This window comes from Thermobia domestica, chromosome 3 (genome assembly GCF_964235325.1).
Source record: "Thermobia domestica chromosome 3, izTheDome1.hap1.1, whole genome shotgun sequence".
Classification (NCBI taxonomy): Eukaryota; Metazoa; Arthropoda; class Insecta; order Zygentoma; family Lepismatidae; genus Thermobia; species Thermobia domestica.
Genome location: NC_137456.1, coordinates 265,787,227 through 265,802,187, shown reverse-complemented (window position 1 = coordinate 265,802,187; position 14,961 = coordinate 265,787,227). Strand labels below are relative to the sequence as shown.

At 31.9% G+C, this 14,961-nt stretch overlaps 1 protein-coding gene across 2 annotated transcripts in view; it reads left to right on the top strand.

The window, feature by feature from the left end:
* The window catches only part of LOC145681638 (uncharacterized), a 318,511-nt gene that overhangs the window by 182,069 nt on the left and 121,481 nt on the right, over positions 1-14,961 (top strand). For both annotated transcript variants that reach the window (XM_081753257.1, XM_081753256.1), the window contains one exon: positions 1,572-1,657. In XM_081753257.1, the coding sequence (XP_081609383.1) occupies positions 1,572-1,657 (86 nt within the window). The remainder of the gene's footprint in view (positions 1-1,571; positions 1,658-14,961) is intronic.

Sequence of the window (14,961 nt, the reverse complement as noted above, 5' to 3'; positions counted from 1 at the left end):
ATTTGCATGTAATAATTCTTTATTGTTTCTGCAGCAAATCAACATTGTGCAATTGTTTCAGGCCCAAAAATTAGACGTGTTACAAATATGGAATAACTTTTTTCGTAAGAAAACACGACGCTGATGAATATCTGTACTCTATATTATTACAAAGGAGTGCTATTTATATTGGATAATTATTTCCTCCTTCCAAAACAGATCAGCAGTACAAAAACTAACCTAACCACATAATTAAGATGTTTGCCATATCAATACGTCTTGGCCTGAAACAACTGCATTCTGCTGCTCTATTTCATGTGCAGTACGAGCTAGGTATCTCTTAATCATGATATGAAGTCTATCATTCACTACCTGTTTCATTATGGTACAGTAATAACAATTATTATTATTGTTAGTATTATTTCATAGTGTATTCAACATTCACTTACTGTATTGCATTTTTTATTACTAAATGAATTAGAAAAGGGTTTTTGCAGAAATTGTGTAACATACAAATACAATTTCCTTCTATTTCTGTATTTGATGTCACTTCATTACAGTATTTTTTTATTTTAAAAATGTACTCTTTACTGGTGCCTGAGAAGAGTACACAATTGTTTGGGTTTATAAATCACATGATGAAGTGAAAGATATAGCCAGAACACATAATTTAATTTGTGGGTTATATCGTTTCAGTAAAAAGTCCCTAATATAAAAGTATAATATTATTACCTATGTATCACCGTCTTATGTCAAATATACTACTATAATTCTCATCATTTCTGTCATTAGTCATTTCCGTCACATTTACCTAATTACCATGACAATTTTTTTGTTTAAAAATATTAATAAGTGTTACAAATAATTTGATCTTTTTATTGTAAAAAATATGTATATGTTTTCCTTTGTCAAAACACATCTGTCACTTTGCAATATAATACTGCATCTTAAAGAAGGAAAAAGTAGAATGAAACTTAAATCAATTAAAACATTACTGTAATGACAAATATTCTAATGGGTTTAGTACTTTATAACGTATTTCAGAAAATATGAACGTTATTCCGCTTTATCGCATAACGTACATTAGCCACATGAAATGAGACATATCTATGAAAAGGATCATTTAAAAATTATAAAAAATATTCTGTAATGTGAACTTTTGATTTCGACACTATTCGTGAAATGACCTTAATACTGAATATCACATAATTAGAGGGGTAAGGAAATACCCCAATACCCGATATTAATTTTCTAATTTTATGTGGTATTGGCTGGATGCATGCAATGTTTCCTCAGAAACTATCAATATCATCCACAAATGTTTATGCTCCTCATTTCCTGCAAAACTATAAAGCGGCTTAATAATCAATCAATTCTGGTTAATATTTACTTCTGTATACTTTTATTCTAGTTTTCTATTTTCTACAGGAAAACGTGATGATAGAGATAAAGACAAGCACACACACACACACATCCCACACACACAGAATTGTTATTATTAAAGATGAATTACAATCTCAGTTACTTCCTTTTTTCTTCTGTTTACATTTTCAGTAAGAGAATATTTACAAAATATGTCTTCTCTTTCACAGATAGTAGAGCAATCACATATATCCATCTTGGTTATAACATAGTTATGGTACTCACTTGTTCATTTCTCATTTATGGGACGATGAAGGTAAGACTCATTTAAGGTATCTGTTTCATAAACATAATGAATGAAACAATCAAATAAAGATCAATGTTACTTCTTAATAATGACTTAACTCCTATAGCTATTAATCAAAAATACAGCTTACACTTTTGAACTTGTACAAGGTGCATATTAAACACATTTTGGTAGAGTCTAAGTAATCTTTCCAGGCTATTGAGTCAATTAATAAAAGCGGACAATGTTAAATTAGTATTGCATTGGTATAATCAAAAATTGCAAGTATATATCTTGTCCGAAATCACCTTTGCAAAGCAAACAATAAAATGGGTGACGTTAAGTTAGAGTCCGGGAATCTTATTCATTTTCAGAATATTAGCTTTGGAGCTTATTGTCTCAGAAAGTCTTTTGACGTTAAACAGGGTCATGTGAAATGAACCAAGAAGAGCATAGAAAACAAGTTAATTTTCATTAGGAATTTAGTTCTTCAAAATTCTTCATTTCAAACCAAGAATAGCATTCATAATACATTTCGACCATCACTTTTGAATTATTGTGGCATACGCCAGTAATTTGTGTAATTTTATGGAACAGCAAAAATTCGAAAAATAACCCTCTTTGTCACCATCTTAATAGATATTTTGATGTCACCAACTTAATAGATATTTTGATGGTCATTCAGTAGAGTAGTGCAAGATGACTCTAATGGAAGATTTTCTGCAGTTTAATACAAGTTATTCAGACACACGAACTTGTAGTATTTACATGGTTTCATCTTACTCAGCCGGCGATGAAAGGTGGAGCCCTGCAGTTCCGTAATAAGCCTATTTGCTATTTCGTCAGTTAATATTGGCCCCTCTAATTTCAGCAGGGAGAATCTTGGTAAATCTCCCAGAAATCAGGAATAATGACAGGGCAGCCTCGTAAGTTTATGAAACTGCCAAAGTGAATAAGTCATTCCATAGCACCAGATGGTATTACCGGACAGGATATACAACTATGCGTGGGTGGAATTTACAGTACTCTGTTCAGTATCCAGCAAAATACCACGATTTCAAATTTTCTAAGTATACGATCTGATCTATATATAACTTTTTTCAGGAGGGATTTTCATGTTATTTGATTCCAAGCTTAAGTGATCAATTTTTTCATTGAAGAAAATATATTAAGGTTACACTCTCAAATTTTAGAATGATTTTCAGCTCACCCTTTAATTTGTAGAACTATTAAATATAAAATGTTGATCGGCCTTTAGGAATAAGACTAATATTTCCTGACGTTAGTGTTGTGTTACAGTGAATGAAATCTGTCAAAATATAATCAGAAACTTGGTTGAGTTCTATCTTTATTTATTTGGAAGATGTAGTTTTATCGTATTATATGATCATATCTATGAAAATATGAGATAGTTCTTATATACAGTTGCCATAACGTAATTCTTCTCAACATTGGGTATATGAAAGCATACTTGTCTCACCCTAGAACTGGAAATAGACGAACAATAATACTTGGTAAATATTTTGCTTATTGTTTTTGAGAGGCTTATTGAGCGTGACGCACTTCTCAAAATCAGTAAAACGTACGTAAGTAGCGTATGCTTAAAGTTTGGAATAGGCAAGAATAACACTTTCCATGTGGAAGAAATTTATACCCATCAGAATTTTAGAATAGGGTACTAGTATAGTTCTCCTATAAATTTGGATTTTTCTACAAAAGGAAATATTCAAACATTTTGAAAGTCATTTTTCTAATAAACATTGATACCGTAAAACATACTTCTCAAAACTTAAATTGCGTACAAAAAATACTCGAAGCTCAATTTGGGAATTGTCAAAAAATAAAACTTTAAAAGCGTCCGAAGTCTTTTACATAATGTTGGTACCTTCATATAACACTTCCATAAATATGAGAAAATGTCTAAACTAAAAGTAGTTCTTTTCCCTAGGATTAAAATACACCGTTTGAAAAGTTCAATTTCATTTCCGTTGATATTGATAAAGAATGTAAATGTGTCTCCGTATGTTGTATATTTTCCATCTGTCCATTATGTTGTTCATCCATTGTGAATGTGTACTTCTTCACTCAATTGACTTGCTGTCTTGTCGCAAGGACAAACGGGAAGAATACAAGCTAGCTTGTGTACTAGCAGCCAGTTTTCTAGTTATCTAGTGACACAGAGCAACACATTATACGCTCTCCTGTATCCAGCCCAATGTCGAAAATAAAGAGGAGTTTTGTACAGTTTTGTTCAAGAGCTGTACGGTTTTGTTCAGCTTCGTAGCTGAATTTCGTCAAACACGCCTGCACGCACCTACACATACATCTAAAAGGATAGCAGGTTATTCTGATATTCTGAGGTAGGGGACATTGTGCCCTTTTAGCCGGAAATGAGGTTACAAGAACAACGGACGAATTGTACACTCTTAGAGACATGGTAACTTTACTGGATTAGTACTACAGAAATATCTTATAACTAACCAAACGTTCTGGTTATATTTAATGAAATTAACAAGTAAGGGGTTTCAATCTAAATTACAATCTATAATATATAAATGTAATAAATATATATAAATTATTACACACGTGAATCTTCCTAAAAATTAAAAGTCTATAGTATCATTATAAATGGTGAAATATTTATCATCTATGAATTTTACATTATGAAACAAAATCGCTATAATGTGATATACGCAAATTTATAAGGGAGATATTGTTTGTCATAGCCCGTAATAAGAAACGAAAAAAGTGTAGTTTACCCAACACGATGTTGTCTCTTTTAAGTAATACTACGTCAGTTCTTACACACTTGAAATCTGTATGCGAAACGAAAATGTACCGGGTAATACTTGTCATTGTGTGTTATGAACTAAGGACATTACAATATCATAACCTTTAAAAAAAATTGTGGCCACTACGTCAATGATGAAAAATGCGAGTTGGGGCAGTGCACATTCAAAACACTATTAATACATAAGAATATGATTCTATGACAAAAGAAAGTTTCTAATTAAAAAAGTATAACTTTCTTCTAAAGCCTTCCTTCTAACAAATTCGTCAGATAAATACTGTAACCAATTACATATTAGGTTTTGAATATTTCTGAAGATCACAATGACTCTTACAACAATTTTTGTATCAAATATCAATCTAAAGAATTGTAAAAAATGCTATCGTTTTCAGAATTGATACAATTTTATAATTCTGATGACTTACTTTAATCACAATCTAAGAATATGATGTAATGCTATAAATTTCACAAAGACGCGATTCCAATAATGCATTTATTACCATTTTATTTTACGCACTTCGAAATAACCATGTTTATCTTTTCTGGAATACCCTGCACGTAATAAGACATGATATACATTTAAACAATTTTCGGAAGTACAATTTTCAGTTCAATGTAATCTTTACTAACCTTGTGCGAAATATGTCACACGATGACTAAAATATTAAATTTTCTGATGTACAGTTGTTTATTACCATGCTTATCTCACTCCCGTACCTGCGTTTCCAAAATCCTTACAAATAAACCTAACCTTTAGGACAAAATTTGAGGACACCTAATTTTATACTTAATTTTCAGAGAAACAAAATATTCAAATTTATATCTGGTAAAATGTTAATGTGCACAAACTAATTGATACCTTATGTTTATATATAATTCTCACTCAGCAATTTATTGTAACTCAAAACGAATTTAGAAATGGAACATATTTAGATAGAATTGTATAACATTTAAATCAATATATTATAAAATTTAAAAGCGTTAAAACTTACGTACGTAAATAAAATATAACTCTACGTGTTGAAAATTAAAGAGAATGCAAATACGTACGGAAACGCAACCACACATAACCAGCTTATCGTGCATACTATTTTGTATTTTCCCCATCTCCCATTTTAAGTCCTTAGGTGCTTCCCATCAATAAATAATTTATTTTAAAAATTAAACTTTTTGGGATGTCTTCAACTTTATATGCAATAACACCACCAATTTTGCTTACTCCTCTATCGTATTTTTTCTGTCTGTTCTGGCTAAGTGTTCGACCTAATTATCTTGAATCAAACTATTTTATATTTAGAATATACTTGAATAATGTGTCTTGCTTTACTCTATCATCTTCTATAGCTAGCTAGCAGTTGTAGTTATCAAACGCATTGCATGCACACGCTTTCGTAATGGATATTAGTGTGCGAGCGTTGAAGATGATCATGTGAGTAATAATAGAGATATTTTCTCAGTAGTATAACACCCATTCAGCAGAGCGATCAACCAGGGAATTTATCAAACCTTAAAAAATCCTCATTTTCGAAGATAACAAATGCTTCCTAATTATAAGGGTATGATTATAATATCAAACAAAGAGATTTTATGGCTCTTTAAAGTACAAATCTTACTTCAATTTTTCATGTAATTTACTAGTAAGTAAATTTGGAGCAGAATCTTCTTAAACTTCGATCTTAGTTAGATATATTCATTTCTTATTATGAGTGAACTGAACATAGTTTAACAACAATTAACAATCGATGATTTTCAAAATTGATTGTATTCTTGAACAACATTTAAAAAATATGTTAAAATTACTTTTGATAAGAAAGATCTCTGAGGTCGCATACTAACAGTTTGCATTTTTGGCATATTTTAGTAAATTTCGTTTTTAATGTATCATTTCAAAGACTATTGATCCATTCGATTATTATCAGAAAATTCTAATAAAGAATGATATTTCATGAGAAGTTTCTCTTTTTCCATATGTTTTAAAAGTTCTTGTGCACCTTCATTATATCTAGTGAGAGTAAGATTTTGTATTTTTATCTAAATGCACTAACACAATTATATATATAATTTGAATCAAAGTGCATATAATTATGTTATATAGTTTTCATTCATCTGGAATTTGTAATTTAACATTTCATAAAATTTTAATATCCGTTATCGTGTTTAAGTATGACGACAACTAGTTACCCATTATACAGATATTTGAATAATTACCCACTTTTATTAAGACAGAACTGAACCCTCAGATACTTAGGTTTTAGTTCAATTTATTTAATTTAATGTTGTATTCGGTATCTAAATTAAGGCTTTTAAGCAAGTAACTTGTTTTTGTTTAAGAGTTAAAATTTTATTTAAAAATTTGGACTTGCATAATATGACTTGCATTTTTATTAGATGTAGAGCTTATTATCAAAACGTCCCTTGTCCACCTAATAAGAAATTTGGCAAATCGAAAAAAAAACTATAAAATATTTTTAAAGGTTATTAAATATTGGAAGATTTGGTGTAGATATTTTTAAACCGTTATTGCGTTATTTTATAAACAAATTCCAATATTCAAGACACAAGTAATGAACAATAAAGGTATTTAATTTGGACAAGGGACATATTGAAACCAAAAATTGACAAGGGACGTTTCGGAAGCAAATTTATCAGACAAGAGACAATTTGATTCGAAATAATGAAAATGTTAAGGCTTTTCTTCTTCTTGATTACCACTCATATCTATGAAAATGTACTGCGATGCTCCACACAGTCTTAAAAATCACTTTTCTAAGTGCCTTCAAACTCCAAGCACATATTTTACTAAGAAATAAGTCGAACAATATGACTGATGTGAACTCAACAATATTATCCCTATAAAAGATAAGGTAATCGCACAAATCGTTTGTCAATTATCTCGGTTCAGCCAGTGGTAACAACCAACCAGTTTGGAGGCTTAAATATGAATTAAATTTTCTAGAAAGCAATGATAATGCACTTTTGTGGCGCGTAATTGCTGAGCAAAATCCTTAGAAAAGATTCAGTTTAAAATAAAACAGCAAGAATCGTGTTCAAATGAGAATGGACATAGGACGTTTTGCTTCGAAACTTTATTACTGTAAGGTGTTTGCCATTTTGCAGTGGACAAGAGACGTTTTGAATGCTAGTGCATATTTCAAATCCATTTTTCTGCGTTCTTGGACGTTTTGACCAGAAATAAAATTACAAAATTGTAGACAATGATTCGATGATTCCGTGTATATTGATATCTCGATTTTCACAAAAAATGGACAAGGGACATTTTGATATTAAGCTCCACATATAAAAACTTCTAAATGCACCTTTTATTGATAATACCCAAAAAGGACAATGCGTATGTACACTTCACAATGTAATACTCAAAGTTTTTCAATTACTTTCAAAATCCTTAAATCATGTTTAACAAATTCTTTTGACCAATTGGAGTTGCATAGGAAATTATATTTCTGACTATAACTTCTGTACATATTCAACAATATTTATGTTCATTCTTTAATTTGATGATACATTCTTTCTTCTACTGCAATAAAAACTACATGCTTCTTTGTATTAAGTTCATCTGGATTAAACTACAATTCTGTATTTCCTCATGTTATTCTCTTTAGTGCAGAGTAAACTTGATATCTTATAAAATATTCATTTTCATTTTCTCTTTACTTTTGGAAACGTCCAATTACTGCCATTCGTAAGATATGTAGTTTTTGACTCACAGTACTCAAATTTACTGGAGTCTTGACTTTGAGTTAGATATCTAATAGTTTGCTAGGTCACAATTACAAACTAGGACATATTAGTTTATTTTGTGTTAAAATGAACAGTCACATCAAACTCAAATAAAATATTTTTCTAAGGATTTTTCTAATATATTGATACACACATTTAATAACCGATTTTTCTCTGATCAATATCTTCCATTTTAATTTACTTTTAAAAATAGGCTCAGATTCTACTATTGACATTCTTTATCCAACATTGTTTATTGTTATTATTCGATTATGACAGATAGCTACTCTTATTTCTTCCCACGTATATGAAATATTTAAAGTATTAGTAGCCTGTTTAAGTATGATGGATAAGGTTTAGATAGTTTTAAAGTTCCAATTTTAGTTGAAGTTATTCAATGTAGTTAAAATCTTCTTTATAATATACCTTTTTTTCTCATTTCAATTTGCGAGATGAAGGATTGGAGGAAATCATGTAGAATTTTTATTATATCGTTTGCACACAATATGCCAACAGCTTGAGCATCTAGACCTTCAATTTCACCTAACAATCTGCTCTCTGAGGGTGAATAAAGCCATCTCCTATATTAAAATTGTAGGGAGCTGTTAAAAAAGTATGCGGTTAGAAGTGTGCAGATCTCAGGGAAATAGTCCGACTATAGGGAAGTGGCTTCAATATATTGAATTACATATATTCAACATTTTCATCACGTGTTATATGCTTCAGTTGTGAAGCTGAAATCGAACTCTGTTGAAGAAAAATTGTATTGTTGAGTTAGTGAATAGAGTATTAAAGTTTTGTATAATGCAATTACGTCAAAACAACTATTCCGTGAGTGAAAAAAATACTATTTGTCATGCAGTAGATAGCAGATATAAATTGTATTGTGTGAGTTTTATGGCTTACATATTTTTCTCGTACGGTGGTTAAAGGAATGAAATTTTATTCGAGAATTCATGATTGAACTTGTATTCTAATAAAGCTTGTTTCTCTTTGATTAGTTTGATGCCAAATAATTTAATCCTATTAATTACTGAAGACATATGTAAGAAAGCAAAAACCAAAGAATCTTCCTTAAAATAAGGAATGGTGTTACACTTTGACCCAAACGAATGTCTTAAAGAAAATTAATTGCTAGTTACAAACTTACCCCATCAGGATCCTGCCTCCTAACGTCGTACAATTTGTCCATGCCAACCAGATGCCGCGTGCGGATTGCCGGCTCCGGTCAATCCGTTTTTCCGCGGAGTCGTTCACGAAAAAAAAACAAAGAGAGTTAGAATATAATTTGTTGCTTTAAAATACGAATTAGGGCTTTTATTTCCCTCGTATAAAGCTTTCTGGAAATATTCGGCAGACAGTCGACGACGATGCAAAATGACATTGACGGCAAGTTCCTGAAAACCGACGTCGGCGAAAGTTTCAATATCACGTACCAGCGGCAACGAGTCGAATTTTGGAAAATGAATAGAGTCTGTATCTTCTTTAAGGGTGAAGTAAAAATTGAAAGTGTTCGAAGGATTATCTTGTGAATGGACACTAATTCCATTCAATATGTCTTGTGAAAACGGAGTCGGCAGAAAATAGGCATACAGCGGGTGGAAAGACTTCAGCAAATGATGGTTGTTAAGACGTCAAAACGCTGATGACGTACCTACCATGAAAAAGGTAAATGTATGGTAGGAAATGAAGTAAAGAAAATGGAGGAAAAGGCAATATGATAAGTAAATTTTTAAAATTTAATTTCAAGTACGAGAGGATCACTGACAAACATTTTGGAAGATGAAGACAAACAGCGGACGGGCCGACTGGAGCAAATATTGTCGGAAAGACGCCAAAATGGTGGCGGAGTGAGACAAGTAATATAACATTTTTACTATAGGACCTGCAAGCGGAACGGTACACACAGAGTCCAAAACGGGTCCAAAGCACTCAGAAATGCATGTCTCCTAATTAGGACATTCTTTAATGTGTACAAATGAATGACCTTCTAGTGGTGAGCATATATGGAAATATGTCGACTTTTTGACAATTCGGATATGTTCGCCATGAGTGTAAAATCTGAGTATCTACAGAATGTCAAAATGATCTACTGCCTTCTTTTCATTAGTTTTGACTTATTAGTATTTTATGTTTTGATCACTGGGGCAATGTTTCAGTTGATGTACTTTATGTCAAAAAGGTATAATCATAGTTGGAGACGTGGAGCGGTTGCTGTTTGTCTCTTGATGTCAGTGTTACCAATATAGAAATTTTCTCGATTATCTGGAAATTTTAAAGCTATTTTCACAAGAAAAATGATTCATTCATTATTGTTAGAATATGAATTTAGAATCTTTTCGATGTTGTCTAACGACTAAACTAGCAGTATTTCCATTAAAATTAAACTTACTATAGTTTTTTGTAGTATGTTTAGCGGCAATATTGTTGACGATGTTGGCAATACTGCAACTTAATGTTTGTTTTGGATTCAACGAGACATACATATGACATATGAATGTGCAGGTATGGAAAGGAAATTAAACAAAATGTTTCCATACTGATATGTTTGCAATATGACCATGATAGGCTCACTAATATTACTATAGATTAATTAATCTATTACATAGTGATGCTTACATTTTGTCAACATTTGTGCATAAACATGTATTTTCACAGTATTTGCAAGATACTTTCCTATCTTTTTAATTTTGCATATAACAGTGCCACACACGATCTTCCTTCCTATCCATTTCTCGAAATTTCATGCGTTAATTTACATGTAAGAAAGTCCGAGCACCTCTTAAAAAATTGGAATCAGAGTGAAGAGACAGACCGACGTTTATTACTGACGGTGGTTCAGGGTTTATTAATAGTATTTCATCTCTATTTCTACACAATTCTACATTACTTTACAAAATGGATCATTTTCATCATTTGTAAATTAGTACTTTGGCACTTTTGGCTATTGTTTAGCTTTGGGGCCCACATTTGGACCTACTTTTTTTCGATATTCTATTCCGATGCGGTTGCTTTATGGTTCCAAACGTTAAATTACGTTATCAACATTCAATTCAAACAGCATTGAAGAGCGAGCTTAAGCGAGTGAAGGCACGTTAGAGCGCCGCAGGGCGTCTTGTTTTCTATCTTCGTTACCAAAAATTCACTTTCTTTTCTCACATAAATCACTTCCACTTACCTTCACGGTTTATTCAAATTAACTGCTGCCCTAAAAAATGTTCGATAATTTCTTGACTACTTGAAAATCACTATCAACTTATTTCTTCCGTAAATCATCCTACTTTTTGGTAGTTTTCCCGCCCTCCAATACTAAACAATTACCCTACTTTTTATTGCAAATAAAAATGGAACAAAAAATCAAACTATTAGTTATATAAAGTACAGTCTAAGAATTTTAAACTTTTTAATCTCCAAATTCATTAAAATCTAGAAGTAAATCATCATACAGCATGGGCACAGAAACAGTACCTGATTTTAAAGTGCCCTATAATTAAAATTTAATTGAATATTTACATGAATTTTGTACAGAGCTCAGTAAACTCAAAGTTCCCCATCTATCTTTTCAGAATTTTAGTTCTGACTAGAGCAGCTAGTGGGCAGTAACATCGAAAATGGCTATCAACCCAGAGCAACGAACCTGGTGCGTTTTACAATTTGCAGAAACAAAGTTTTGTGAGAGTGCAGCGTGATTTCAAACGACAATTTAATGCTGATCCATCTACACACAATATCATTGTGAACTTGCAAAGAACGTTTATGGAGACGGGGTGCATTTGTGGTAAAAGAAAAAGACATTCAATGCGACGTCCAGTCTCCAAGGAAATTGTGGAGTGCGTAAGATCACTTCGAGACGCAGAAGAATATGGTCTATCAGGGTGCGAATTGGCGGGGGGATGCCAGGGATTTCCCCCCTGACCAAAATCTTTCATCCCCTGGAGAAGAAAAATTTTATCCCTGGCAGGGATAAGTTTTCCCCCTCTGGAGTATTTTTAAATGGACATGAAAATAGAAAAAGGGAACAATTCTTACTCTGCGTAGCTAACCTAAATATTTCTTGAGTGAAAATTTATGACACATCTCAACAGTTTTGTACTTGTTAGTAAATATATATATATATATATATATATATATATATATATATGTATATATATATATATATATATATATATATATATATATATATATATATATATATGGGGGAGGACGGTGCTCATATGGGTGAAATTCATCTCCCCTTGGGAAAATTTTTCAATTCGCACACTGTGGTCTATGGCTATTTTCTTCTCAATCTTGGACGTTCAACAGCAACAGAAGATCCCAAGAACGAAATTTTTGACTTATTTAGGCGTGGCACTTATCAACGAGTAAATGGATAGACATGAAACCACATAACTTCCAAGGGAGCTGCAGCAGGTTGTTGCAAAAAAATAGAAGTGGAGACGAAGGAGTGGGGAGTCACGTGTCAGAAGGGGCGTTGTCAGTTGTGCCCTCGAGAAAACGACAGAAAGACAAAATTTTCTCGTGTGAAGTGTCATAAGTTGCATTGTTTGGAACATAGTTTATGTATTTGTCCAGACTCTGCAAAATAACATGACATATTTTACATGCACAATTAAATTATGTAATCACACATAAATTATGTATGTACACATAGTTCATGTATTACACATCCATATGTAATAATATGTATCTTATTTGACAGTTAAATGCAATTATTTGTGATAATATCTTATTTTCATTGATTGGGGTTTCTCAGACCCCACTAGAGTTTAATGCATTTTTTCCACTGGACCAGTTAAGGGTTAACCCTTGGGGGATCTCATGGTACAATTTGTACCATACGGTGTGTTTTATGGTACATTGCGTTATAACTCGCCTATTTGAGCTTTTTCGTCCGTTTTTTTTTTTTGTTTTTCAAGTCCAGAGGCATTCTAGAATACATTACGTATGACATTCCGCATTCAGCGTTTTATGAATGAGTTTTCTGCAGAAAATATCTACCTATTCTGGTAACTCAACAATATTTACATTATCTGGAAGTGAATAACAACTATAATTCTAGGCGTAAGCTAGTAATAATTTTGTTTCTGAATGAAATCGTATGTTTTATTGAGCATTATTGAATTAAACACACGTATTTCACATGGCGAGCAGATGTCACTTTGATCTTAAAGCCTGCAGAATTGTCTTCTTACATGTCAACGAAATAACGATATCTTTCTTGATGTACAGAATCATGCTTGTTTGTTGGAATCACTATCAACGTCTGTATGGACACTTACATTTATTTTGTTAATTTTGAAAAACGAATTTTTGTTCCTTTTCTATAAACAACACAAACTACCATAAAAACAGGGACGTACAGGTTAAAACCTTAATTTGTTTGTATATTGTCAATCCCTAGTGTGTTTACATTCTTATTTATTTTTTTTTTATTATTTTCAAATTTTTCAAATATATTACAATAATATCAAAACTAGAACAATATATTTTAATGTTTTATATTTTTGCTACTTGTCTATTTATTCATGTTTTAATCTTTTAAATGCTGATATAAGTGAATCCTAAAGGAGAAATTTACTAACATTTATTGAGATGCTTAATAATTCTTTATGTTGATTTTTTCATGAATATTAATTGAGTGTGTATATTTACTTCATATTATACAAAATAAACTGTTCCAAACGGAACACTTAAATATATTTTACGAAATTGTTTTTAAAAAAGAAGAAAGAAAAATACGTGACAATTTAAAAAGGCCTATAAACGCTTTCTGCGGGCTATTAGTGAAAAAATATTATACAGGTGTTTAACACACACCTCCTTTTTCACACCAGTGTATTAAAAAAATCTTCACTTCTCCCCTCGTCAACTCAACGCCGGAAAAAGCGTGGGACATTCGTCATGACAAGACAAAATATACTTCTATATACGACGAGATAAGAGATAAGGAAACTGAACTACAGCATATATTTAAAAGCATATATCATGTTGTTGTGAGTGAACAACAAGTTATTTAACTATTTTTAAATGCCCTTTTCCAAGTGAAAAACCATTGATTGTTTATGCAAGTAAGTGTCACACCATATCACAGTGTTGCCAACTAACTGATTTTAAATTTTTGGTGAGAAACCAATTTTTATTCTAATCTCATGAAACAGCCAGTAGTTCTCAACCTGTCTATGTATGCACTCGACAGGACGGTTCTGTAGTCGGACGTTAATCTATAACCGTCAACAGATTATAGAAGTTTTTGTGGACCCTCTGTATATGCCGTAAAGACAGTAATAATTTTTTCGATTTATACTTTATTCTGCGGAACAAATAAGTTCTTTCTTCGGTTGTAATTGCTTCTTTCCCATGCAATTGAACAAAGGAGTCTTTATCGTCTATTCATATATATATTAAAATTTGTTTGTTGTGAGAACACTTCAGTGTTTCTCCCTGACATATTACTATGCAGAAACTATATTAGATGGACATTTGGAACTGAATTAAGTGTATTCTATAATTATTCATTGAAATACTGCGATCCACAATCATACCCGGTGTCTGAGCACCAGGGCGAAGCCAGCCACATCGCATTAACAGTTCGTTATCTCAATGCTCCCACAGTCAAGTTATCCCAATGTTTTGCAGCTCGATTATTCAATCCTTTGATCAATACAGCAAGTATTTCGAACCTTCGAGTTGGAGAAATGTTGTTCCAAGTTTCGAGGCAGCAACCACGCACGTCTCGTCGAGCATCAAGTACAATGTTGTGCTAAGGGGAATACGTTATTAGCTAGCCCCAATCAATGAAACA